Source organism: Telmatherina bonti (assembly GCF_933228915.1).
Source record: "Telmatherina bonti genome assembly, chromosome: 17".
NCBI lineage: Eukaryota > Metazoa > Chordata > Actinopteri > Atheriniformes > Telmatherinidae > Telmatherina > Telmatherina bonti.
The window spans coordinates 39,787,493-39,810,974 of record NC_136615.1 but is presented as its reverse complement, the minus strand read 5'-3'; the positions used below and the strand labels follow the sequence as shown (position 1 = coordinate 39,810,974).

The 23,482-nt window shown below is 46.3% G+C and overlaps 1 protein-coding gene across 1 annotated transcript in view; it reads right to left on the bottom strand.

Annotated features, from left to right (window-relative positions):
* Positions 1-23,482, bottom strand: part of ythdc2 (YTH domain containing 2) — a gene marked incomplete at its 3' end in the record, with an annotated part of 109,614 nt that overhangs the window by 68,055 nt on the left and 18,077 nt on the right. Inside the window, exons 3-10 of the mRNA XM_079256421.1 lie at positions 18,749-18,839; positions 18,465-18,661; positions 17,329-17,519; positions 16,124-16,290; positions 12,278-12,380; positions 9,597-9,753; positions 8,593-8,700; positions 8,370-8,518 (exon numbers count right to left, since the gene is read on the bottom strand). Coding sequence (XP_079112547.1) covers positions 8,370-8,518; positions 8,593-8,700; positions 9,597-9,753; positions 12,278-12,380; positions 16,124-16,290; positions 17,329-17,519; positions 18,465-18,661; positions 18,749-18,839 — 1,163 coding nt within the window. The remainder of the gene's footprint in view (positions 1-8,369; positions 8,519-8,592; positions 8,701-9,596; positions 9,754-12,277; positions 12,381-16,123; positions 16,291-17,328; positions 17,520-18,464; positions 18,662-18,748; positions 18,840-23,482) is intronic.

Here is a 23,482-nt window from a genome sequence, read left to right as displayed (position 1 = left end):
CAGCTTCCAGCTGCAACACTACACCGGTCATCATCTGTAAAATATGCATCAAAAAACTATTTATTTACTTTATGTGAAGATCCAGACCACTTAGGTTTGGGTTAAATTTAAATGATCAAAAACTATTCTAAAAATAAAACATGAAAACAATGATCCCTTTCAGCATTTTAATCTATGGTGGTATAGCTACTGACTTGGCGTGTGGCATGCTAAAAACATGCTGTGAAATGTGCAACGGAAATAAATACGGTGATTGATGGATTTATAGACTGAACCTCATTTGGAAAAGTTGTAAAGATATTTTCAGAATGGTACGTCACATTTAGGAAAAACTTGGGTTTAGGCTGTAATAATTTTTTTAAATTCTTTTCCATCCTCAGCTGCATGAGACGTTAGAAATAATTATATATAATAATGTTTCAGTGTTATTTAGCATGCTTTTCCCCACAGTAAGCCCCGCTCTTAAACTAGAAGTGCCCTCAAATACTTCAAAATTACCTGGGTGAGAAAATTATCAACCAAAACAATCTTACCCTGGCTTCTTCTATTTTGCGAGCTGCTGGCCGACACCATGCTTCTGTTGCTGCCGCTTCCCCTCTGCTGTGTAAAGTCGGTACTGCAGTGGTTGCTGGATTTTCTCCTGTGCTTTGAACCTCCGTTTGTGTTCAGTCCGGTCACTTTCGATGCAATCACCCTCGCAGAAATGCGCACCACAAATGACAGAGCTGGCTGATGCCCGACTGCTGATGAGATCCTGCCTTTACCTGCACAATTCTCAACTAAGCTGAAAAAGGCTTTTTTTTCTGTGCTGGAAATCTATCTACACAATTTCCAGACAAACGGGAGTTTGAACAACCTCCACATACACAAGAGTTAACCATTCCAGAAAAAAGGAAATCTCTTTAACTGTTTATAGCCATTGTGTAAATAACAGCTGATCAACTGTACTTCCAACGACGCAATGCGTCACGTGACTCAGTGCAGTATTGTGGAAGCACAGTATTCTTCCTTGGTTTTATATACTAACTAAGCCCCTTAAAATCCAACCAGACCCCCTTCCACATCACCTAAATCAGACAAAACTGGAATCTGTCAATTCTGCTTTATTAGATGTTTCTGCTGGTTTAAGTTTTATGACCCTTCCCTGGGATTCACTTCCAGAATCGACTAAATATGATGTAGTTGTCACATGACCGACATGTGGCCCCGCAGACTTGTCATAGTCCACATCCAGGCCAACAACTGACAACTGGTCCACTTGCCTGGGCCACAACTGAGCCGTAAATGCTAAAAGTAGCCCGAATTCGGTCTAAACATGTCTAAGTTCACAAACATATCTGGGTTCGTTTACCCTGTTGCTGAGTGGTAAGAACTTTCTTTGAGACGAAGAAATATCCTCACAGTGTGGGTTTTGATACAGGATTTTACTTTCATGTGAATGTTTGGATCTAAACTCGCCGGTTGTTCATCACATCCAGTGCTTCCCTCAGGTGTCCCACCTTGTGCAAACAGGTGTGATGCTGAAGTGGGACTGTACCGTGTTCTGCTGGTGTGAGAAGGGTTCAGGTTTTTCTAGTGGTTTTTTCCCCTGTGACTGGGAGACCAGAGACCTGTACTAGGAAGCAGGATCAACTAACCCAGGCTTTCTGTTACCTGCGTTAACATTGTTGGGGAAAATTGTTATGAGTTTGGTTTGAATTAAGTATTAGACATATATGCATTGATTTGCTGTGATCCTGCTGTGTTTTGTGTCTATGCACAAAGCTTTCTTTAAGTTATATGATCCTTGTCTGGAATGTGCAGACAAAGTCTGAGACAGGAAGAGTTTCCTGCAGGACATCTTTTTTTGTCAGCTGCTTGGTTGACCAGTTGTCTAAAGGTTAAAGGTTAAAGGTAATAAAGTAATATAGTGAGTGATTGATGCTTAGTGAGCTCAGTTTAGCTTCGGAGGAGAGAATGATTGTTTTCTGTGGTCTGCCCAGCAACTAGGAGGAGTTAAGCATGGTTTATAATCGGGTGTTACTTCAGCATCTGCAGAGAGAGGGTTCTCTCTCCAAGCTCCAGCGTGTGCTTGTATTAGTTTATAATAAAATGTTCATTGAAAGAAGACAGTTGACTCTTAGATGTATTACAACTTCTCAAGACCAGAGTATTTTCCACCACAGTTTTTGGGGGCTCGTCCGGGATCCTGCGTCAGTCCGCCCAGGTTGGGGATAGACGGGTTGGCCACCTGAATCCACAGATTCATCCTAAGAACCTTAATTAGAGAATTTCAGAGGATAGGACGTCTTTCTCCCACCCGTGGTCGACTACGCCAGGACTCCTTCTGAACCAGTGTGAAAAGACAATGGTGAGAAGTGTTATTCTAAATTTACATTAATTTTCAGACTCAAACTGGAGTCAAACATTACTAGAAATTTATCACAAATTAATAATCAATATCTTAATTAATAATCACAATATTTTTCTGTTTTGTGGTCAATTGTCTTCATTATTCTCAATGTGACAGGGATTCTCCTCCTCACCTCCTCATCGAAAGAATAACTCAAGGGATAAGAGAATAACTTAAGACGAGATCAGGTTGACGTCATAAATAAAATCCTGTGAGTTTAAGTTAAGTTTAGGTTAAAGTTTAAGTTAAAAATCGTGAGTAACAAGACCAAGTCGTAAGTGCTGTGAGCTAGACGTAGCAAGACCAGACCAGTAAATCTTGTGAGTTACAAGACCGAGACCAGTAAATTAGTCAGTAAGTCCTGTGAGCTCGAGAAGCAAGACCAGGCCAACCTTGAGTTAGAAGACGGAGAGGAAAGCCATCTTGAGTGAGGAGGAACAGAGAAGAAACTGTGTGGGCTGGTTTCTGGAGACATTGAGAATTTTGCCTGATAATTCTACAAAGGTGTGGGATTGACCCTCTGTGTACATCCGCTGCAAACAGAACTAGTTCCTTTGCAGTAGGAGGTTGATGTACAGCACCATTAAGAAGTTGAAATCTCTGTCTTCATGTGAGGGGAAACTGGGGTGGTTGTGTAAAATTTCCTGTGTTAAACTTGATTGGATTGATTGTGTGGAGAATTAAAACCACGTCTTGTGAAGCCACACCGGACTCTCGCAGGAGAGCCTAGAAGCTTGTGTGGGGGTAGACAAACGTGGGGGCACGACCCATTCACATGCATTCATCCAACTGTTGAAGTGAATTGTTTGTGTAAAATCTAATTTACTGCAGTAAGAAAAAAAAAAAAAAATGTAAGAGAGGGAAGTGAGGAAAAGAGTGTGTTCATTAAAGGCCTTCTGCTCACTGAAGGAGATGATGTCATAGCATGTTAGGCAGAAACAAACATATAAATCCTGTGTAAAATAGCTGCTTGTGCTTTTCTTCCTAAAGCTTTTATAAGAGCATAAAAGCCACTCCCTGTATGAATGTGGAACCTTTTCCTAAGGAAAAGTAATTCTCTATTATCACCTGAGAACATTTTAAAGAGCAACAACATATTAAGAATGAAAAATCTGAAATGTGAGAGATGTGATTTATAGTATTAGGAACTTATTCTGTTAAATTACTGTACATTGTGTAGGCAATAAACTTAGGTTTCTGTCTGTTCCCTTTCAGACATTCATAAGGTGATTTTTATTCCTTTACTACTGCAATTATTAATTTATGCCTAGCATGTCTAAATAAATCTAGATAAACTGGAAATGAATAATGCAGCTGAAGGATGCTGAAACTAAGCATAATGTTAGGAAAAAAAGAAAATTCTTGACCTTAAAACAGGAATGGTGAACCAACGTGCTAGAGTAAATTTCCCTTGCAATAAATTCACTTTAGCTAAATGTGAGCTAACGGCGAGAAGAGAAGTTCTCAGAACAAGTGTATCTTCTTAGCAAGATCATGTTCAGCTTTCCCAGGAGAGAACTGAGTTATGAATTCACTGATAATATAGTCTCACACACACAGTTACACTGTAATATTCAAGTTACAGGATGTTCACAGCACAGAACATGGTCCACATAATATGTTTGCCTCAGGATTCAGAAGAAAACTATTATAATTATGAGGCTATGATCTTTATTTTCCCCTTACTGGAGAAGAAAATACACCACATGACCAAATGGTTCAGTCTCAAAAGCTCGTCTGCTGTATGGTGTTGGACGCATTGCAGCTTTCCCTTCTAAACCCTTGTCAGCATGCAGCTTGGTCCACAGGGACCTAAAATTGTCTATCCTGCCTGAAGGGGATTCAGAGGAGGGGCTGGGGGAGAGTGAGTTCTTGATCCGGGTCACCGCAGAGTTCTGGGTGTCACGCGTGGTCAGTCAGGAGACTGGAGCAGAAACGGTCCCTACAACCTACAGCATCATTCCACCTCCCTTCTGTGACCGATCAGAGGGTCTGGCAGAGCCCTGTTGGTTGTGACTGTGAACAGTGTGGATATGGCTCCTATGGTGGACATGTGAGCTGGATTTTCACCTTTGACCTCTGGAGGTGATGGATCCTCCTTGTCCTCAGACTGTGTTTCAGTTGTGGGATTTTCTGGAAGTAAAAGACTAACGAATGTGGCCGGCAGGCAGCACAAGTCCCACCTCGACTACAGAGTCAGATGATGTTTTCTGGAATAAGCTGCACCCTGATTCTGTCAGAAAGACTGTTGTGTTCACTCAGTTCTCTGTGGAAAACCTGGATCTGCTTCCTGGAACTTTTGCCCACTCTCTGATCCTTTACATGTTACTCTTAATTAATTACACATATGAACCTGATTTATCTACCAGGAAGCTTTGATGAACATGTGTCGGGCACTTCCTGGCATGAATTTCTGATTGTATGCTGATTGGAGGAGAGCATGGTGGCTGTGGCGCGTCTGACTCCTGAGCAGATCGAGTGATACGAGCTGAATGATTATACACAAGACCAGGCCAAGGAATGAGGCCCTACAACCAAACATTTACTCACTGTTTCTGCTTAGCTTTATACCACATTTATGAGCATGTATAAAATTTTGCACTCCTGCAGACTTCTGCAACTGAACAATGTCACAGACATCTCTGCTCTGCTGCAGGGAAGCTGAACAGTTCATACAGACAAGTTAACTTCTGGCACGCTGTGCCTTATAGGAAAATAAATAGATTAAAAAAAAAAGTGATGAATACTAAGTTTTTAATGTTTGAGACAGAATAGATGTCAAAAGAGAAAAAATAAGCCGCTGTATGACATTAAATAAGAAGGTAGTTTTGTAATTTCCCGACTTCAGTGAATGCAACACAGGTACAACAATCTCTGTGTTTTATTTGCTGACAGCTGGTGTTTTATCCCTAATCTGAATTCATTATTTTGAATTAAAGCAGACATGCTCAGTGGTTAAAATACACATCAGATGATTTTTGTTTAAAGAGTAGAACCAACTCTTGCGATGGCTGCCAGTAAACAGACCAGTCTCTTAGTTAACACGCTTAATAAGTAAACAAACAAGTCATTTAAGCCCTGTATGTCCTCAAAATAACATGAATATGAGGCAGATTATTTGTAACAGTATTGATACTTCCAAAGTTAAGCTAACTATGCTAAACCGTTAGCCTTGGCCTTTTCTGTTATACACGTTTGCATTAAAATCATTAAGGAAGAAGTGCTGCTGTGAGTGTGTGCACGTACATGCGTGTGTCATGTTGTTGTAGATGAAAACAGTTTTGCCATCAGTATTAGAAGTTTGTTTCTAAATGCTGCTTTAGTTCAAATGTAGATAGAAAACAAACAGCTTTATTATGACCTGAAGGTCTCTGGCTGTTCAGTACCTGAAGTCCAGCTGTTAAAGATGGGTTTACATCTTGTTGCTTTATGCTTATGCTTATGTTCACAATATATTTGGAATAGAAAGCCAGTCTTATCATGATCTCAGTTTTGTGTGTGTTGCTCCTGAATGGAGTCTGGGAGAGACAAATCAGAGTAAACCATGAGACTAAACTAGACTACATTACTGATTAAATCAACAGTTCTGAATGAGCTTTATTTAATATATGCAGAGATTCTTCAGTGTGGTTCTGCTTCTGTCATTTAGCAGACATGACATAAACAACACGAGCAGTAAATCAGAAAGGAAATTCCAGCATGGATAAGTGTTGGTCAGACTGCTGGGAGTCCAGTTTGACACATGTCCTGCTATGCAGTACTAGAGGATTTTTCTGGTTGTTGGTTAAGATGAGACGACCTGATAGGAACTTTGCAATAAGTAATTAAATGAATTTGGTTACTTTGAATGATTACCTACCAGATAACTGAGTGGCCCTAACTGTTGCTTTGTATTGTTCATGTTTTACTCCATGACTGTTTAGCTGAAACTGACTATCCTCTGCACCCCCCAGGCCTGGCCCCTGACCGACCTCTAGTTGACCCTGACTTGATTTTCCTTTTGATGCTGTTTGCTCTGACTGTGACACGGTGGAGGCTGCAGCTCTCCCGTCTCAGTTCTCATTACTTGAGCTTACTCTTTAGCTGAAAACAAGTCCATGTTTTGGCGCTCTCTTATGAATGACTTTCTGGATGCCATTTTCCTGAATGTTTTCCTCCCACAGGTTGCAGACGGGGAAATTTTTTTCTGGCTCTCTTTTCAGGTCTTCCTTGGACCAAAAGTACTTTTTCTGGTTCTGATGTACATGCGCATGCGTAACATGGAAACATGGGCCTTTTTGTGATTCTTTTTGCAGGACCCTCACCCAAGTGGGCATAGTTCCCTCCAAGACTGCCTGTTCAGACACAGCTCTGTGTGAAAGTAATGTTTTAACATACTGTCCTAACCTCATAAGAACCCTTTTCAGGCATTTGCACACAGGTGAAAGCTGCCCTTCATGAATCAGCATCTACGCAGCTCTATTCACTTCAGCCTGGAGATTTTGTCCTGATAAGAAGCTTTAAACATCAGCGCTGGAACCAACATCGATGGTTTAGGCCATTTCAGGTTCTCCTCAGTGGTAAAGGTCGCAGAGTGAGCTGCTTGGCACTACAGATTGCTTGAACCTCCTGAAGCTCTTCAGTCTGAAATTACAGAAGAATAACGCACCACCCAACAAAGGGCAGAATAATCCCTGTGGTTGCGTGGGTAAGTGAGATAGTCTACTCTCACACCTGAAGACCAGCCTTCGCTCTCAAGCAAGATCAGTGAGAGGTGAAAAAAAAGCGCTCCACTGCCACTGTGACATGCCAAGTCCCACCAGAACGCCAACAGTGTCTTCACTGCACCTCTGTCACCCCCGAAGAGGAATGATTTGTTTCCACTTTTCTTACATTTATTGTTAGACTCAGATGTTGAAGCTGAAGTGAATGGCTCCTCACTATTGTAATTTCTGAAAGATTCTTTTAAAACCTTATAGGCATGAGGCTCCTGATGTTTTGAGAATGTTGTCTTCTGTATGTATTTTTGCGTTCTGATAACAATTTCTCTTCTTATTGTTGGTCCTGTAGGACCAAGAGGAGGGAGAGTGTTGGGGAAAATTGTTATGAGTTTGGTTTGTATTAAGTATTAGACATATATGCATTGATTTGCTGTGATCCTGCTGTGTTTTGTGTCTATGCACAAAGCTTTCTTTAAGTCATATGATCCTTGTCTGGAATGTGCAGACAAAGTCTGAGACAGGAAGAGTTTCCTGCAGGACATCTTTTTTTGTCAGCTGCTTGGTTGACCAGTTGTCTAAAGGTTAAAGGTTAAAGGTAATAAAGTAATATAGTGAGTGATTGATGCTTAGTGAGCTCAGTTTAGCTTCGGAGGAGAGAATGATTGTTTTCTGTGGTCTGCCCAGCAACTAGGAGGAGTTAAGCATGGTTTATAATTGGGTGTTACTTCAGCATCTGCAGAGAGAGTTCTCTCTCCAAGCTCCAGCGTGTGCTTGTATTAGTTTATAATAAAATGTTCATTGAAAGAAGACAGTTGACTCTTAGATGTATTACAACTTCTCAAGACCAGAGTATTTTCCACCACAACATACCCAGATATTCAGGAGGATATAGATAAGTGGTACTACAAAGCTGGTTATCAACTTGGTCATTTAACCCGGGGTTTTCCAACTTGATCAAAGCATGCTCATAAACGCAGTAAGATTTAGTGTCTCACCACTCAGACATGAACTCTGCACAGCTACTTTACCGTGGAGGAGCAGACATTTATTACACATTAAGCACACCATCCAGACCAAAAGCAACACAGTTACCGTAGCAACAGCCTGGAAGGGATGCTGGCGAAACACAATGTGTAAAACATAATGTGTAAACTGCTGAGAATATAGGATATTAATTGATGGGACAATACAAAAGAAGTCAGTTTCAGAAGTTTGTGGCAGAACTTCCTCAGTACTGAAAGTGTACAGTCTTATTGTAGCATGTAGGGATGTTTTACCAGCTTGTTGAAGCTCCTGTCATCCTCGTTTCCACAAACACCAACATGGAGGAACTCTGGCGACAACAAATGACTTGTCTCCTTCTCCCCAACAGAACTGGTTTCTGCCACTTGGCACCACTCTGTCAGCCGTTTCTGCTTTCTCTCTTCTGAAAAGCAACAGATGTAATGGTGATGAAGCCAGACTGGAGACACAGATAGATAAATAAATATACCTTCATACTTTTCTGCGTGTCTTCATTGTATTTCCACATATCCATTTTACTGAAGCCGATCAGTCTCAGGATGTCCTCCAGAAAAAACTCCTTCACCTCAAACTGTCTTCCTTTGACTAGAAAAATAAGAAAAAGAAAAGCATTTTATTTTTCTAATAAAGTTACTACCATTGCATGTGAACTGCAGAGTTGAACCTGAAAAGAATGGAGATTTTTAGACATTGCTGTGACAAATAAAGCTGAATTTAGTTGTATTGTTGATCTTCGGCTGCTCCTGGACAGACGTTTACATCAATCTAAGCTCTGTGATTAGTGGAAAGTTTGACAGGAAAATGGTTTCATCATCATTTCCAGGTAAAACTAGAGGTCTCTTTGTAACATAGCAGTAACAGTAAACTAGTTTGGATGAAAATCTGATGATAATGGTATTGTCATAGATCATTGTGGATTTACTATAGAGTAAACAACATTTGGTTGCTGGATTGTAAACCTCCTGGATGGGATATAAATGCTTGGAAAATGTTTGTAGATCAGATAAAGCAGTTGCAGGTAACTCTGGTCCTGGAGGACTGCAGTCCTGCAAATGTTAGGAGTTCCCCTGCTGCAACATACATGCTACCTAACTGGCTGACTAGTGCAGAGCTTGAACTAACTGCACAAGTCTGCTAAGTACCTATTGATTTGACTCGGGTGTGTTGCAGCAGGGAAACGCCGAACACTTGCAGGACTATGGCCCTGAATGACCGGAGCTGCCCACCCCAGACCTCAAAGGTAGGCTATGTAGGTAGGCTAGGTAGCCTGCCAGCAGCCATCCGCCTCGGGAACAAGACCTCCTCAAATTAACTGTTATTATTATATTCTAAAATATTGAATTTCCCTTTAGGATTAATAAAGTATTTTTCATTTCATTTATCCATCACAATTACAATAGTTATAAACTACCATTCCTGAAACGGGGATGATGATAGAAATGGACCTCAGTTTTGTCATAAAATGATAAATAAGGACTTACGGTAGATAACAGGGCAGGAGCCAAAGTACTGAAGGAACAGGTCTACATCCAGAGATGCACTGGATAGTATCAGTTTCAGCGTTGGGATCTTCTGAAGAACATCGTTCATCTTAGTCAGCAGGAAGTCCGTCAGACCATCACGCTCATGCACCTCATCCTATTGAAAGAAACAGACTGAGTTTCTGAAAACATCTAAAGCAAAAACAGTCTTTCTGCTGCATACTGCATATACTAAACACACATACATGTACATCTCAGAAAATGAGTTTGGCTTCATGTCAGAATGTGAAACCCATTTAGGATAGATTCATTACACAGAGTGAAACGTTTAAATAATTTCTTTCTTGAAATTTTGTGGTTTATAGATATGAAAACCCAAAATGCAGTCTCTCAGAAAATTAGAATATTACACAAGATCAATGAAAAACATGACATATTAAACAGAAACGTCAGGTTTCTGAACAGTATGATCATTTCCATGCCTCAGTACCTGGTTGGACCTCCTGCATGAATTACTGCATCAACACGGCGTAGCAATGGAAACCACCAGTGTGTGGCGCTGTTCAGGTCTAGTGGAAACCACCAGCGTGTGGCGCTGTTCAGGTCTAATGGAAACCACCAGCGTGCGGCGCTGTTCAGGTCTAATGGAAACCACCAGCGTGTGGCGCTGTTCAGGTCTAATGGAAACCACCAGCGTGAGGCGCTGTTCAGGTCTAATGGAAACCACCAGCGTGAGGCGCTGTTCAGGTCTAATGGAAACCACCAGCGTGTGGCGCTGTTCAGGTCTAATGGAAACCACCAGCGTGCGGCGCTGTTCAGGTCTAATGGAAACCACCAGCGTGTGGCGCTGTTCAGGTCTAATGGAAACCACCAGCGTGTGGCGCTGTTCAGGTCTAATGGAAACCACCAGCGTGTGGCGCTGTTCAGGTCTAATGGAAACCACCAGCGTGCGGCGCTGTTCAGGTCTAATGGAAACCACCAGCGTGTGGCGCTGTTCAGGTCTAATGGAAACCACCAGCGTGTGGCGCTGTTCAGGTCTAATGGAAACCACCAGCGTGTGGCGCTGTTCAGGTCTAACCCTGACAGGGTCAGTTAGGGCCGTTAGGACAGCAGAGTTTCTGCAAGCAGCCTGCAGCTCTTGTTAGTGGAGAGAACTGCAGCGTTGAGGATCATTATGACTTGTTTACATGCATTTACAGACAGCCAGAGGCTGCTTCACGAGCCGCAAGGCAAGAGTCAGAGAGCTGCATGCGATGAGGAACATGGCACTAAAACCTGGATCTTTGTTTCAAAACCACACCTTTATAGTTGTATTTAGGTTAAATGTGCCAAATCAGAATAAAACCTGTTGAAATTGTTCGATCTGTAATGTTATATCTGTATTGGTGAGGTAACTTCAGAAAGGATGGGTCATTTATTACAACCTAACGAAATCTGACAGTTATAATAGCAATAATAACCATCGTCACAATAATGTTCACAGAAACACATCTGGTATCTGCAATTATCGGTATCGGCTGATATTCACATTTCAAGTATTGGTATCGGATCGGAACTCCCAAAAAGTGAATCGGTGCATTCCTATTGGAGAGTAAGACAAACAGTAGAGGACATCAGTGCTAGTGGACTGCTGGAGTCCAGCTGGATGCTGGTCTTAATGTGTAGTGCTCCAGGTTTGGTTTTCTTCTTCCCCCCCCCACCCCACAATATGACCTATGTTAAAACACAGAGAATGAATAGAAAAGTAGACAAGGACTCTGCAGAGCAGACAGTTTGGCAGACCATTCCACCCTGATGGCACCACAGAGGAAGAGAGTCTGGCTAGTGATTTGGTTCCATGTAGTAGTGGCAACACGAGGCGTCTTTCACTGGTGGAAACCATCCCTGACTGTGGAAACTTCACTCTGGACTTCCAGCAACATGGATTCTGGGCCTCTCCACTCTTCCTCCAGACTCTGGGACCTTGGTTTCCTCATGAAATACAGAATCTGCTTCCATCTGAGATCCAGTCCTGTTCCTCCGTAGCCCAGGTGAGACGCTTCTGTCGGTGTCTCTGGTCCAGGAGAGGCGCGACACGAGGAATGGGACGTCTGTAGTCCATGTCTAGGATCCGGAGCGGCTCTTGATGAGTCCAGCTTCAGTCCACTCCTTGTGAAGCTCCCAGATTCCTGACTGGATGTTCTTCTCCAGGCGGTTCTGCCTTCTGCTGGTGCAGCTTTTCCTTCCTCTCAGGTTTCCATTAACATGCTGGGATCCAGCTCTCTGTGGACAAGCAGCTTCTTTAGAAATGACCTTTCTGGCTTTCCCTCCTTGTGGAGGGTCAATGATGGTCTTCTGGACATCTGTCAGGTCAGCAGTCTGACCCAGACTGAGACCATTTAAAGGTCCAGGAGACCTTTGCAGGTGTTTTCAGGTAATTAGTTGATCAGGGTGTGACACCATGACTTCATAAGATTTAATTTTTTCACAATATTCTAATTTTCTGAGACATTTTGGGTTTTCATTATCGACAAGCCAATTATCAACTTTTCAAGGAATGAATGTTTAAAATGTTTCACTCTGTGTGTAATGAATCTATATAATATATGGGTTTCACTTTGGGAAAAGAGTGACTAAAAATATTGACATTTTTTCCAATATATTCTAATTTTCTGAGCTGTACCGATAGATGCAGAACTCACCACAACCACATGTGTGACTGTTCGAAGGCTGGCGTCTCCTGCCATCAACGTTCGGAGTAGAACTCCACTTGTGCAAAAGGTCAGCAGCGTATTCAGAGAGACCCTAGGTTGCAAAATCATAAGCTCGGCCTCAAGACAGGTTTTCTGAACAAAAGCATTAAATGACTGACGGTAGGCTAAGAGCCGGGTTTTTACTTTTCTACCTGGGGCACCTGCAGAGACATATCTGGCTTCTTCTGAGCATGAAACTTTTACAGCTACAGAGAATGAAGGCTGTTTGAAACGAGAACACAAAGAATGATGCTGGCATAAAGCTAAAAACCATCCAAGCAGATGCTACAGAGCCATCCAAGTCGCGGAACATTTCACCTCGTCGTTACCGATGGAAACCGCACGACTGCCCAGAAACGCACCTTCTAACCCCGAGATATGTAGGAGATGCAGGATCCTCCGTGTCAGGTTGGAGAACCAAACACAGACGTAAGATCCTGGTTTTCCTCATGCTGGTCTCCAGTCTGGTTCCTCCTCCTCATGCTGGTCTCCAGCCTGGTTCCTCCTCCTCATGCTGGTCTCCAGTCTGGTACCTCCTCCTCATGCTGGTCTCCAGTCTGGTTCCTCCTCCTCATGCTGGTCTCTAGTCTGGTTCCTCCTCCTCATGCTGGTCTCTAGTCTGGTTCCTCCTCCTCATGCTGGTCTCCAGTCTGGTACCTCCTCCTCATGCTGGTCTCCAGTCTGGTACCTCCTCCTCATGCTGGTCTCCAGTCTGGTTCCTCCTCCTCATGCTGGTCTCCAGTCTGGTACCTCCTCCTCATGCTGGTCTCTAGTCTGGTTCCTCCTCCTCATGCTGGTCTCTAGTCTGGTTCCTCCTCCTCATGCTGGTCTCCAGTCTGGTTCCTCCTCCTCATGCTGGTCTCTAGTCTGGTTCCTCCTCCTCATGCTGGTCTCCAGTCTGGTACCTCCTCCTCATGCTGGTCTCCAGTCTGGTTCCTCCTCCTCATGCTGGTCTCCAGTCTGGTACCTCCTCCTCATGCTGGTCTCTAGTCTGGTTCCTCCTCCTCATGCTGGTCTCTAGTCTGGTACCTCCTCCTCATGCTGGTCTCCAGTCTGGTACCTCCTCCTCATGCTGGTCTCCAGTCTGGTACCTCCTCCTCATGCTGGTCTCCAGCCTGGTACCTCCTCCTCATGCTGGTCTCCAGCCTGGTACCTCCTCCTCATGCTGGTCTCCAGTCTGGTTCCTCCTCCTCATGCTGGTCTCCAGTCTGGTACCTCCTCCTCATGCTGGTCTCCAGTCTGGTACCTCCTCCTCATGCTGGTCTCCAGTCTGGTTCCTCCTCCTCATGCTGGTCTCCAGTCTGGTTCCTCCTCCTCATGCTGGTCTCCAGTCTGGTTCCTCCTCCTCATGCTGGTCTCTAGTCTGGTTCCTCCTCCTCATGCTGGTCTCCAGTCTGGTTCCTCCTCCTCATGCTGGTCTCCAGTCTGGTTCCTCCTCCTCATGCTGGTCTCCAGTCTGGTTCCTCCTCCTCATGCTGGTCTCCAGCCTGGTACCTCCTCCTCATGCTGGTCTCCAGCCTGGTTCCTCCTCCTCATGCTGGTCTCCAGCCTGGTTCCTCCTCCTCATGCTGGTCTCCAGTCTGGTTCCTCCTCCTCATGCTGGTCTCCAGTCTGGTTCCTCCTCCTCATGCTGGTCTCCAGTCTGGTTCCTCCTCCTCATGCTGGTCTCCAGTCTGGTTCCTCCTCCTCATGCTGGTCTCCAGTCTGGTTCCTCCTCCTCATGCTGGTCTCCAGTCTGGTTCCTCCTCCTCATGCTGGTCTCCAGTCTGGTACCTCCTCCTCATGCTGGTCTCCAGTCTGGTTCCTCCTCCTCATGCTGGTCTCCAGTCTGGTTCCTCCTCCTCATGCTGGTCTCCAGTCTGGTTCCTCCTCCTCATGCTGGTCTCCAGTCTGGTTCCTCCTCCTCATGCTGGTCTCCAGTCTGGTTCCTCCTCCTCATGCTGGTCTCCAGTCTGGTTCCTCCTCCTCATGCTGGTTTCCAGTCTGGTTCCTCCTCCTCATGCTGGTTTCCAGCCTGGTACCTCCTCCTCATGCTGGTTTCCAGCCTGGTACCTCCTCCTCATGCTGGTTTCCAGCCTGGTACCTCCTCCTCATGCTGGTTTCCAGCCTGGTACCTCCTCCTCATGCTGGTTTCCAGCCTGGTACCTCCTCCTCATGCTGGTTTCCAGCCTGGTACCTCCTCCTCATGCTGGTTTCCAGCCTGGTACCTCCTCCTCATGCTGGTTTCCAGCCTGGTACCTCCTCCTCATGCTGGTCTCCAGCCTGGTTCCTCCTCCTCATGCTGGTCTCCAGTCTGGTTCCTCCTCCTCATGCTGGTCTCCAGTCTGGTTCCTCCTCCTCATGCTGGTCTCCAGTCTGGTTCCTCCTCCTCATGCTGGTCTCCAGTCTGGTTCCTCCTCCTCATGCTGGTCTCCAGTCTGGTTCCTCCTCCTCATGCTGGTCTCCAGTCTGGTTCCTCCTCCTCATGCTGGTCTCCAGTCTGGTACCTCCTCCTCATGCTGGTCTCCAGTCTGGTTCCTCCTCCTCATGCTGGTCTCCAGTCTGGTTCCTCCTCCTCATGCTGGTCTCCAGTCTGGTTCCTCCTCCTCATGCTGGTCTCCAGTCTGGTTCCTCCTCCTCATGCTGGTCTCCAGTCTGGTTCCTCCTCCTCATGCTGGTCTCCAGTCTGGTTCCTCCTCCTCATGCTGGTTTCCAGTCTGGTTCCTCCTCCTCATGCTGGTTTCCAGCCTGGTACCTCCTCCTCATGCTGGTTTCCAGCCTGGTACCTCCTCCTCATGCTGGTTTCCAGCCTGGTACCTCCTCCTCATGCTGGTTTCCAGCCTGGTACCTCCTCCTCATGCTGGTTTCCAGCCTGGTACCTCCTCCTCATGCTGGTTTCCAGCCTGGTACCTCCTCCTCATGCTGGTTTCCAGCCTGGTACCTCCTCCTCATGCTGGTTTCCAGTCTGGTTCCTCCTCCTCATGCTGGTTTCCAGCCTGGTACCTCCTCCTCATGCTGGTTTCCAGCCTGGTACCTCCTCCTCATGCTGGTCTCCAGCCTGGTACCTCCTCCTCATGCTGGTTTCCAGCCTGGTACCTCCTCCTCATGCTGGTTTCCAGCCTGGTACCTCCTCCTCATGCTGGTTTCCAGCCTGGTTCCTCCTCCTCATGCTGGTTTCCAGCCTGGTACCTCCTCCTCATGCTGGTTTCCAGCCTGGTACCTCCTCCTCATGCTGGTTTCCAGCCTGGTACCTCCTCCTCATGCTGGTTTCCAGCCTGGTACCTCCTCCTCATGCTGGTTTCCAGCCTGGTACCTCCTCCTCATGCTGGTTTCCAGCCTGGTACCTCCTCCTCATGCTGGTTTCCAGCCTGGTACCTCCTCCTGCAGCTGTCAGCCTAACATCCTCCACGTTTCCTCTCCACTTTACCATCTAAATGCTGTGTACTCATCAGTTACATAATGTTCCTCCACATGTAAATGTTCTTGTCCATATCTTGCTTTGACCAATATTAAGATCCCCATGAGACCAGAAACCAGACCTACTTTGTAAGCTGTAGTAAACCCTCAAGGTGACATAAAAGATGTCAACTTTTTGTCTCCTCAGGACGTCTCCTTGGGACATTCACTTTTCTGAGGCTTGTTTCTAACATTCCCATTAAATCTCCCAATGACGCATCCAACAAATACATTTTACTGCCAGACTTTCCCCTGGTATAAAACTTACAACCAAGAAGTCTCATTCACAGAGTCTTTCTGATAGCTTTAGATTAGTTTTCATCATCCACATAAAATCTAAATTAATGTGATGAAATGTACCTGCTCTCCAGTCTGATGTGATAACCCACCGTCTGGCCCACACACTCCCCCCTCTCAGCCGCCACTCTTTCAGCCACAGCAATAGCTGCCAGACGTCTGGGCTGAGTGCAGAAGATCCTGCAGGGCTGTCTGGTTCTGCTGCAGTCGTCTAACAAAAACTGTGGGATCTGGACCACAGAGACAGGACAATATTTTTTTAGAGGTTCCCTCTTTACCAGACCACCACACTAAGGGCCCATTCACACCAGCTGTTCTGACACCAAACCTAGTTGGGTTGCTGAGAAAGAAATCAGCCACCTATGATAGTTAACTATCATAACTAAACTAGCTTCGATCACTCCCCAGTACTTAACTTTGAGGGGCTCTTTACAATACTTTTCTCATTAAAAACATAAAAACTGTCAATATTTTGTTTTTTTTTCCATTTAGTTTGGATTAATTGCACATTATCTGCAACCGTATTACCTGTGCACCGACGATGGTGTGAAGGGCTATTGAAATGCAAGCATTTATTTTCCTATCCTTTCTTTCTTCTTCCGACAAATGAGTTCCATTTTGGGGGCCTAAACATGCTCTGAAAATGCACGTTTCCCCAATTGGAATGTAAATATTTTGTATTTTGGACTGTTTGGGACCGTTTGGGCAAAATTGAATTAAAGCACCACCTTTTCAGTCCCTGCCCACTGAATGTCATCAATCTTCATGAAAATTTATCCCACGTTCTACAGGACACAACAAACAGAAAACCCTCTCGGAGTTATGGCCTACAAACAGGACTTTGGTGAAAGACACCATTTTGGTGACTTGTCATATTTAATTTAACTTGAAGTTGGACCTTTTGAAAAATGTGCCATTTTTTGGGTCTTTTTTCCCTTTTTTTGCCAAGCATTTTAAAGCATTTTAAAGAACTCATCCTAGGGATTTTATCCAACTACCCCCAAAACTGGTCAGTTAGTTCAGGAGGAAAGTTGTGTTAAAGTTTGTTATAGGGGAAAACGTGTAGGAAGGGAAGGGCCTCCAAGTTTGATGTCTAGCCATGAAAAACGAAACTGATATAATTCCCACATAAAAACAAGATATCTGCACCAAATATCATACATATGATGCTGGTCTCACACATGAATAATTGGATTATAAATTTGCAGGGTGTCCACACTTCTGCATCAGGCCCTTCGACCTACAATCTGTTCATTAATTAAACAAACCTGTGTAGTTTTTCCAGAGCCAGTTTCTCCCACTACAAGGACCACCCTATTTTCTCTGATGAGATTAATGATCTCCTGCTGGTGTTCAAACACGGGCAGAGAGCATCGAAACTGGTCCAAGTCAGATGGACCCCTCCTCTTAGGCACCATGGGGATGCTGCTGTTCAAACGGCCGCTCGGTCTGTTCCTATCTGGAGAAAAAACAGCACAAATACTGAATGTAGAATATTCACAGTCCCACAGATGAAAAACAACATTCCTGAGTAATGTGACTGATGCACTATCGTCACTCTATGGTCACCACACTTACAGGAGGCTTGCCCAACTTTTCTTATGAAGACAGAAATTACAAAAACGACACAAAACCTGAAGAAATGTAGGGGTTATGCATGAATTAACAAAAAATAAAATAAAAGTGGAGCCTAAAAAAAAAAAAATATAATAATTTGATCACTAAAAAAATTGTAATATCAGTTTTTCAGTAACACCTCCCCTCTTTCCTTACAGTTTCAATTCTAATAAAATCAATAATCTACTTATAATCAATCAGGTTTATTGGGGTTTTAGTCAGAATGAGCGTGTTTTCTGAAGGAAAAAAAATCTTCACAGATGCTTCACCTCTCCTGGAAAAGCAGATCATCTGAGATGGAAGAAACCTGCTGCTGGAACTGGCAACTGGAAGCTGCTTTTCTTCCGTTTAGATGATGGTCTATGTTTCATTTCTCCAGCTGCTTCCTGGATGGGTCCCAAACATCGACTCCTCCTTCTGTTTGATTTTTTTTTCCGCCAATGTTTGTTGTTCTTTCTCTTTGTGCTATCTGTCCTGAAGTTGGATGTCTTTCTTGGTTTACGGTTCCGTTTTCTGGTATACTCAGTTTGTTTGTACTTGCTCTAAATTTCAAACTAAGCTGTCTGGGAACAACTGGCCCTTCCTCATCAACCTTGAACAACTACATTTATTTCAATGATGCAAAAAAAAAACTGTATAAAAGTAAAAAACAAATTAATAATAATGAAAAGTTAAAATAATAAATAAAAGGAAATAAGACAGTTCACTGATTACTGTGAGGAGAACATCACGTCCTCTTGATTTTTATCTCATTTACATTAAAACTTTGACAGACGGCAACAATCACCAGGTTCGGAGGCCAGGGACATGCTGCTTTTCCCGCTGGGCGGCACATCCGACCGATCCTTCCTGCTGACCGGAAACCTCTGAAGCAGACTGCGGATGGAATATAAGGAATTCTGTGCAAGAGTGAGCTGGATGTTGGGCTGAGGTTTGTCAGAAACATCCCTCTTCCTGATAGTAAGGCAGCGATTTGGTTCCTTCCTGGAAGAGAAAGCAAAGCAGGTGTGAATACAGCTCATCTACACACCTTCAGCAGGTGATGGCGTGACTGCAACTGGAGGAATTTACCCTTTGCTCTTTGAAATGTAACCCAGGGACTGAGCCAGTCGGTGAACATAGGCTCTCTCAGTGCTGGAAAACGAGGCAGGAAAATCCATCTCTGACATCAAAGAACAGAAATTAGGATATTCCATAAAATCCTGATTACAGATCAGGATGAATGATAAACCTGCTCCACAGTTTCCCACACTGTTCATACATCATGCTGCCACAGCTAGCCTCAACCACCGACATAACCAGTTTCACTGGGAACGGGACTGGTTTCACTGGGAACGGGACTGGTTTCACTGGGAACGGGACTGGTTTCACTGGGAACGGGACTGGTTTCACTGGGAACGGGACTGGTTTCACTGGGAACGGGACTGGTTTCACTGGGAACGGGACTGGTTTCACTGGGAACGGGACTGGTTACACTGGGAACGGGACTGGTTTCACTGGGAACGGGACTGGTTTCACTGGGAACAGGACTGGTTACACTGGGAACGGGACTGGTTACACTGGGAACGGGACTGGTTACACTGGGAACGGGACTGGTTACACTGGGAACGGGACTGGTTTCACTGGGAACGGGACTGGTTACACTGGGAACGGGACTGGTTTCACTGGGAACGGGACTGGTTACACTGGGAACGGGACTGGTTTCACTGGGAACGGGACTGGTTTCACTGGGAACGGGACTGGTTTCACTGGGAACGGGACTGGTTTCACTGGGAACGGGACTGGTTTCACTGGGAACGGGACTGGTTACACTGGGAACGGGACTGGTTACACTGGGAACGGGACTGGTTTCACTGGGAACGGGACTGGTTTCACTAGGAACGGGACTGGTTTCACTGGGAACGGGACTGGTTTCACTGGGAACGGGACTGGTTTCACTGGGAACGGGACTGGTTTCACTAGGAACGGGACTGGTTTCACTGGGAACGGGACTGGTTTCACTGGGAACGGGACTGGTTTCACTGGGAACGGGACTGGTTTCACTGGGAACGGGACTGGTTACACTGGGAACGGGACTGGTTACACTGGGAACGGGACTGGTTACACTGGGAACGGGACTGGTTACACTGGGAACGGGACTGGTTTCACTGGGAACGGGACTGGTTTCACTAGGAACGGGACTGGTTTCACTAGGAACGGGACTGGTTTCACTGGGAACGGGACTGGTTTCACTGGGAACGGGACTGGTTTCACTGGGAACGGGACTGGTTTCACTAGGAACGGGACTGGTTTCACTGGGAACGGGACTGGTTTCACTGGGAACGGGACTGGTTTCACTGGGAACGGGACTGGTTTCACTAGGAACGGGACTGGTTACACTAGGAACGGGACTGGTTACACTAGGAACGGGACTGGTTTCACTGGGAACGGGACTGGTTACACTGGGAACGGGACTGGTTACACTGGGAACGGGACTGGTTACACTGGGAACGGGACTGGTTTCACTAGGAACGGGACTGGTTTCACTGGGAACGGGACTGGTTTCACTAGGAACGGGACTGGTTTCACTAGGAACGGGACTGGTTTCACTGGGAACGGGACTGGTTTCACTGGGAACGGGACTGGTTTCACTGGGAACGGGACTGGTTACACTGGGAACGGGACTGGTTACACTGGGAACGGGACTGGTTACACTGGGAACGGGACTGGTTTCACTAGGAACGGGACTGGTTTCACTGGGAACGGGACTGGTTTCACTGGGAACGGGACTGGTTTCACTGGGAACGGGACTGGTTTCACTGGGAACGGGACTGGTTTCACTGGGAACGGGACTGGTTTCACTAGGAACGGGACTGGTTTCACTGGGAACGGGACTGGTTTCACTGGGAACGGGACTGGTTTCACTGGGAACGGGACTGGTTTCACTGGGAACGGGACTGGTTACACTGGGAACGGGACTGGTTACACTGGGAACGGGACTGGTTTCACTAGGAACGGGACTGGTTTCACTAGGAACGGGACTGGTTTCACTAGGAACGGGACTGGTTTCACTGGGAACGGGACTGGTTTCACTGGGAACGGGACTGGTTTCACTAGGAACGGGACTGGTTTCACTAGGAACGGGACTGGTTTCACTGGGAACGGGACTGGTTTCACTGGGAAAAGGTCAGTAACGACGGGTTTCACTGGGAACGGGACTGGTTTCACTAGGAACGGGACTGGTTTCACTGGGAACGGGACTGGTTTCACTAGGAACGGGACTGGTTTCACTGGGAACGGGACTGGTTTCACTGGGAAAAGGTCAGTAACAGGACTGGTTTCACTGGGAACGGGACTGGTTTCACTGGGAACGGGACTGGTTTCACTGGGAACGGGACTGGTTTCACTGGGAAAAGGTCAGTAACAGGACTGGTTTCACTGGGAACGGGACTGGTTTCACTGGGAATGGGACTGGTTTCACTAGGAACGGGACTGGTTTCACTAGGAATGGGACAAGTTTCACTGGGAAAAGGTCAGTAACAGGACTGGTTTCACTGGGAACGGGACTGGTTTCACTGGGAACAGGACTGGTTTCACTGGGAACAGGTCAGTAACAGGACTGGTTTCACTGGGAACGGGACTGCTTTCACTGGGAACGGGACTGGTTTCACTAGGAACGGGACTGGTTTCACTGGGAACGGGACTGGTTTCACTGGGAACGGGACTGGTTTCACTGGGAACAGGACTGGTTTCACTGGGAAAAGGTCAGTAACAGGACTGGTTTCACTGGGAACGGGTCTGGTTTCACTGGGAACAGGACTGGTTTCACTGGGAACAGGTCAGTAACATGACTGGTTTAACTGGGAACGGGACTGGTTTCACTGGGAACGGGACTGGTTTCACTGGGAACGGGACTGGTTTCACTGGGAACAGGTCAGTAACAGGACTGGTTTCACTGGGAACGGGACTGGTTTCACTGGGAACGGGACTGGTTTCACTGGGAACGGGACTGGTTTCACTGGGAAAAGGTCAGTAACAGGACTGGTTTCACTGGGAACGGGACTGGTTTCACTGGGAACGGGACTGGTTTCACTGGGAACGGGACTGGTTTCACTGGGAACAGGTCAGTAACAGGACTGGTTTCACTGGGAACGGGACTGGTTTCACTGGGAACGGGACTGGTTTCACTGGGAACAGGACTGGTTTCACTGGGAACAGGACTGGTTTCACTGGGAACAGGTCAGTAACAGGACTGGTTTCACTGGGAACGGGACTGGTTTCACTGGGAACGGGACTGGTTTCACTGGGAACGGGACGGGTTTCACTGGGAACGGGACGGGTTTCACTGGGAACGGGACGGGTTTCACTGGGAACGGGACTGGTTTCACTGGGAACGGGACTGGTTTCACTAGGAACGGGACTGGTTTCACTGGGAACAGGTCAGTAACATGACCGGTTTCACTGGGAACAGGTCAGTAACAGGACTGGTTTCACTGGGAACAGGACTGGTTTCACTGGGAACAGGTCAGTAACAGGACTGGTTTCACTGGGAACGGGACTGGTTTCACTGGGAACGGGACTGGTTTCACTGGGAACAGGACTGGTTTCACTGGGAACAGGTCAGTAACAGGACTGGTTTCACTGGGAACGGGACTGCTTTCACTGGGAACGGGACTGGTTTCACTAGGAACGGGACTGGTTTCACTGGGAACGGGACTGGTTTCACTGGGAACGGGACTGGTTTCACTGGGAACAGGACTGGTTTCACTGGGAAAAGGTCAGTAACAGGACTGGTTTCACTGGGAACGGGTCTGGTTTCACTGGGAACAGGACTGGTTTCACTGGGAACAGGTCAGTAACATGACTGGTTTAACTGGGAACGGGACTGGTTTCACTGGGAACGGGACTGGTTTCACTGGGAACGGGACTGGTTTCACTGGGAACAGGTCAGTAACAGGACTGGTTTCACTGGGAACGGGACTGGTTTCACTGGGAACGGGACTGGTTTCACTGGGAACGGGACTGGTTTCACTGGGAAAAGGTCAGTAACAGGACTGGTTTCACTGGGAACGGGACTGGTTTCACTGGGAACGGGACTGGTTTCACTGGGAACGGGACTGGTTTCACTGGGAACAGGTCAGTAACAGGACTGGTTTCACTGGGAACGGGACTGGTTTCACTGGGAACGGGACTGGTTTCACTGGGAACAGGACTGGTTTCACTGGGAACAGGACTGGTTTCACTGGGAACAGGTCAGTAACAGGACTGGTTTCACTGGGAACGGGACTGGTTTCACTGGGAACGGGACTGGTTTCACTGGGAACGGGACGGGTTTCACTGGGAACGGGACGGGTTTCACTGGGAACGGGACGGGTTTCACTGGGAACGGGACGGGTTTCACTGGGAACGGGACTGGTTTCACTGGGAACGGGACTGGTTTCACTAGGAACGGGACTGGTTTCACTGGGAACAGGTCAGTAACATGACCGGTTTCACTGGGAACAGGTCAGTAACAGGACTGGTTTCACTGGGAACAGGACTGGTTTCACTGGGAACAGGTCAGTAACAGGACTGGTTTCACTGGGAACGGGACTGGTTTCACTGGGAACGGGACTGGTTTCACTGGGAACATGACCGGTTTCACTGGGAACATGACCGGTTTAACTGGGAACATGACCGGTTTAACTGGGAACATAACCGGTTTAACTGGGATCATAACCGGTTTAACTGGGAACATAACCGGTTTAACTGGGAACAGGACTGGTTTCACTGGGAACAGGTCAGTAACAGGACTGGTTTCACTGGGAACGGGACTGGTTTCACTGG